The sequence below is a fragment of the Apaloderma vittatum genome, unplaced genomic scaffold (assembly GCF_000703405.1).
Source record: "Apaloderma vittatum isolate BGI_N311 unplaced genomic scaffold, ASM70340v1 scaffold37286, whole genome shotgun sequence".
Classification (NCBI taxonomy): Eukaryota; Metazoa; Chordata; class Aves; order Trogoniformes; family Trogonidae; genus Apaloderma; species Apaloderma vittatum.
In genome coordinates this window covers 1-4,028 of record NW_009721893.1, presented here as the reverse complement: position 1 = coordinate 4,028, position 4,028 = coordinate 1, and the positions used below count along the sequence as shown (strand labels likewise).

At 56.1% G+C, this 4,028-nt stretch overlaps 1 protein-coding gene across 1 annotated transcript; it reads right to left on the bottom strand.

Moving 5' to 3' along the window:
* Window positions 1-238: 238 nt before the first annotated feature.
* On the bottom strand, window positions 239-2,713 carry LOC104275574 (keratin, type I cytoskeletal 19-like). The gene is made up of 6 exons (XM_009871565.1): window positions 2,192-2,713; window positions 1,790-1,872; window positions 1,357-1,513; window positions 1,114-1,275; window positions 692-817; window positions 239-555 (listed from the first exon to the last, which is right to left on the bottom strand). Exons 1-6 carry the CDS (start codon window positions 2,711-2,713, stop codon window positions 295-297), a joined length of 1,311 nt encoding a protein of 436 aa, XP_009869867.1. The 3' UTR covers window positions 239-294.
* Window positions 2,714-4,028: the final 1,315 nt, after the last annotated feature.

The following is a 4,028-nucleotide window of genomic DNA, read 5'->3' as shown; positions in this document are numbered from 1 at the left end:
AATGACAGTGTTGGTAAGAGCCCTTGCCCAGCTCAGAGCAAAACCCGCCCTCGGTGGAGCTGCTGCGCCTTGCCCCAGGGGCCAGGAGAGCGCGGGGGCCTCGCCGGCCCCCTCACCAGCCCGGGACAGGAGGCTTGCACACTGGGCATTGGTCAGAGCCGAAGCCTCAAACGCCTCGTGGTTTGCTCCCGAGCCCTGGCTGGTAACAGGTCGGTACTGGTTCCTCACCACAGCGTTGCTTTTACCGTCTGGGTCATGGATTTTCATATCCCTGTAAGCCAAAGCTTAGAGATGTTACTGTGCCCGGGTGTGCCCGTCGCCTGCGTACATGATGTCCTGCTGCCCCCCCTCCAGCAGGCAGTGGTAGGTCTGAATCTCCTGCTCCAGGCGGCATTTGACGTCCAGGAGGGTCTTGTACTCCTGGTTCTGGCACTCCATCTCCGCTCGGATCTCAGCCAGCCGCTGCTCCACGCAGGAGATCTGGCTCTGGAGCTCGGCCAGGTACTTGTTGTAGCGACATTCGGTTTCCGCCAAAGAGGACTCCAGGTTCTCTTTCTGAGAATGGAAACAGCACAAAGGTACCTGGATGTGCCACCAGCCTGGCCCGCGTGGGGACAGGTGCGACTCTGGGCGCGAGCACTCTGAAGGGAGCTGGGGAGTCGGAGATGTGGGTCGTAGCGGCATCACCTACCATGGTGAGCTGGGCTTGTACATTGATTTCCAGGGCCTGCAGCTGACGTCTCAGCTCAGTGACCTGTTTGTTACTTGACTCGATCTCCTGGCTGCTTGTGACAACCTCCAGATTCACCTCCTCCACCTGCAACGTTAGAAAAGAGCAGCCCTTTCCTCACCTCCCCGCAGCACCTCGTCGTGGCAGGGGCTTCCCCCCACTGCTTGTGCGTGTCCGGAGTGTCACCAGCCCTCAACCCCCCCGCTCATCCCGTGGTGACCCTGTAACGCTGTGCAGCGGCTCCTCCACCACGGGCAGAGCACTGAAATTGGGCAGTACACAACTGCTGATATTAAGACATCTCCAGGACGTGCTCTTCTCCTCTCATTTTTCCCTTTTCCGCCGGCAGGCAGAGCAGGGTCAGTGCTGTGTGTGGGCAGTACCTTGCAGGCGTACCACTGCTCGGTCTCTTTGCGGTTGCGCTCCATCAGCGTTTCGTACTGACACCTCAGGTCCTCCAGGATCTTCCTCAGGTCTGGGCCAGGGCAGGCGTTGACCTCCACGCTCACATCTCCAGTCGCCTGTTTCCTCAGGCAGCTCATTTCCTGCAGGGAACACAGGCACCACGTCAGCAATATTGACACTTGGGGGACTTCTTAATTCTCTGAAGCTAAGGGCAATCTGACCTCCTCGTGGTTCGTCTTGAGACAGCACATCTCTTCGGTCAGTGCCTCGCACTGCAGCTGCAGGTCAGTCTTGCAGCTGGCCAGCTGGTCCAGGACGGGCCGCAAGTTGCAAATGTCTGCATCCACGTTCTGCCGCAGACCGCATTCGGTCTCATACCTTAAGCCACAGGCAACAGAGCAAGGTCAGCACGTCCATGAACCATGGCAAGCCCTCGAGTTGAGTTTGTGGGGAGAAAATTTAGGATCAAGTTCTTCTTTTGCTTCAGAGGCGCAGTGCTCTGAACGCTGTCACCCATGCCCATGCCTTTCACAGGGATCTGCACTTCCATACGGCTGCGTGGCAAGCAGAGGGTAGGGATGTCCCTGTAGCTATCACCACCCGCCCTTCCCCGGGCAGTGTGAGCCCCTCAGTCCGGCACAGGACAGTACTCACTTCACTCTGAAGTCATCAGCAGTCATCCTGTTGTTATCAATATTCAAAAGGATTTTGTTAGTCTCCATGGCTGCACACAGGATCTGGAAAAGAAAACGCAGGAGGGAGATTCGGGCTTGCAGTTTTCTCTGGCTACGGAAGGCGCTGGAGGAAACACCCACCTTGGCTAACACCGCCCACTTATTTTATAGCGATTCTGAATATTGGGGTTCTGAATCAGTTAGACGGCGTTAGAGCTGGGGAAACCCGCGCTCCAGGCTGGAGGAACAGGCTGTGCTGAAACCTTGCACCTGCACCTGCAGGGACGCAGCCGTTGCCTCTGCCATTTGACCTTGGCCCGTCCACACATGGAAGCAAAGCCCAAAGAAGCATTAGGGTTTTCTTGAGAAAACAGTGGTTTACCTGGTTTTGAAGGTCTTCGATTTCCTTATGAAAACAGCTGTAGTCCCGTGGCTCGCAGCTGGGCCCTACCTTGGCGTACCACTCCCTGATCTTGCACTCGACCCCCCCCACCAGCCGCACCTTGTCCAGGTAGGAGGCCAAGCGGTCGTTGAGGTTCTGCATCGTCGCCTTCTCGTTGTTAGCAAACAAGATCCCATCACTGCAACCAGCACCGACTCTGGTAAAGCCACCACTGACACCGCGAGCGCAGATGCCTCCACCGCCGAATCCGAGGGTAGAACAAGCCCTCTGGGCAGCTCCAAAGCTGCCGCCGGTAGCACTGCCGGCGCTCAGCTGCTTCCCAAGCAATCCCTCGCTTAAACTGCCACCAGAAAAACTGCCAGCCACGCCACCCAGATCGTAGGCAGCGTGTCTCCCCGAGGAGGCGGAGGAGACCTTTCTTGCGCTGCCAGCCGCGGAGCTGCCGGCGCTGCCCCTGCCCTGGGAGCAGGCAGTGACGACCTGCCTGACGGCACAGCTCATGGTGCGAGCGCGACCAGCCAGCCGGAGCCCAAGGCGACTGCAGGGATCGCTGCGGGATCCGATTGTGATCTCTCTGTCCCCATGCTCCTCTATTTATACCGTTCCTCGCGGATGTTGCCACGGAACACGGGTTGTTTATTCTTCCTCCTTGTGACCTGGCTAGCACTACTTTCTTTGGTTCAGCCGGAAGTATTTCCCCAAAGGCGTTTGTCTCCAGCAATCCCACAACAGAAAGATGCTTTGGTTAACAGAAGCGTGTTTCAAAACTACATCAAAAATGGTACTTCCTGAATCATCAGGTCTGACTTGTGATGACAACTAAACACCAGTGACACGAAAACCCACGATACCCGAGAGTGCCCGGGGAGCGAAACATCAGAGCAATTACCCATCCCTGACTGGGCGAGTCTGCCCGGAAAGTGAAAGCTGTGGGAAAGCCACAGCCTGCCCCGACCCCGTCGTGTCCAGAAGTGAGGGAGCCCCTCACTCCGCTGCCCTGGGACCAGAGCCCAGAGCCCGCCTAGCGCGGCCATCGCTGGAGAGAGAACACACCGAGGGCCGGGGTGCTGGGCCTCGAAATGCTCTTCTCCTGGAGAGCACAGGAAAACATCGCGCTGGAGCCTGCCAGTGATGAGCTGTTGCTTCTCTGTGTGCATCAGAAAACCTCCTTCATAGAGCAAAATATTCAAATATTTATCCAAAATAAAAGAGAAAAGGTTGTTTCCTGACTACCAAATGCTGCAGTTAGCCATGAATATTCACTGCCGAGAGAGGACACCTCCGTAAGATGTTTGCTAAGATTTCTAAAACACTAACATGGAGAATTTCAGAAGCCACCTGATCCTGAATAGGTCTGACCCAGTTCCAACCAGCACCGTGGAAATTCTCCACACAGGATCTAGGGGAAGTGTGCTAAATTAAGAAAAGACACTAGAAAAGATCATTTAAAGAAAGACATTAAACCTATTTTTCAGTCTTGGCACGCTGAACTGAGAAAGAACAGGAAATAATTAAAATGTTTTGCCATCCGAATCTTTCATTTTATTAATAATATTAGCAGAGCCACGCTAATGCTGGGCGCCTTCCACCCGGTGCTGCCCAGCTCTGGGTTTGCCGCCCGGGTCAGCTGGGCTCCTCGCTCAAAGGCTGCGTCGGGCGCAGCCGGTTTCAGCCACATTGCTCACGCCGTGCGGGCAAGCTCATTAGTCCTGATTTTATCTGGGCACTGCCAGCCCAGGACGCCTTAAATGTGGTGTGGGTTCTGTGCGCGTCCGTCATTAGCGAGCGCGGGCTGTGCCGCGGGGCCGTGGGACGC

Excerpts from the sequence above, each read along its gene's own strand:
- LOC104275574 (XM_009871565.1), bottom strand. The coding sequence starts at position 2,713 with ATGAGCTGTGCCGTCAGGCAGGTCGTCACTGCCTGCTCCCAGGGCAGG. Across the intron at positions 1,514-1,789 it reads GCTGATGACTTCAGAGTGAA|GTATGAGACCGAATGCGGTC; the intron begins GTGAGTACTGTC and ends CTGTGGCTTAAG. Across the intron at positions 556-691 it reads TACAAGCCCAGCTCACCATG|AAAGAGAACCTGGAGTCCTC; the intron begins GTAGGTGATGCC and ends TTCCATTCTCAG.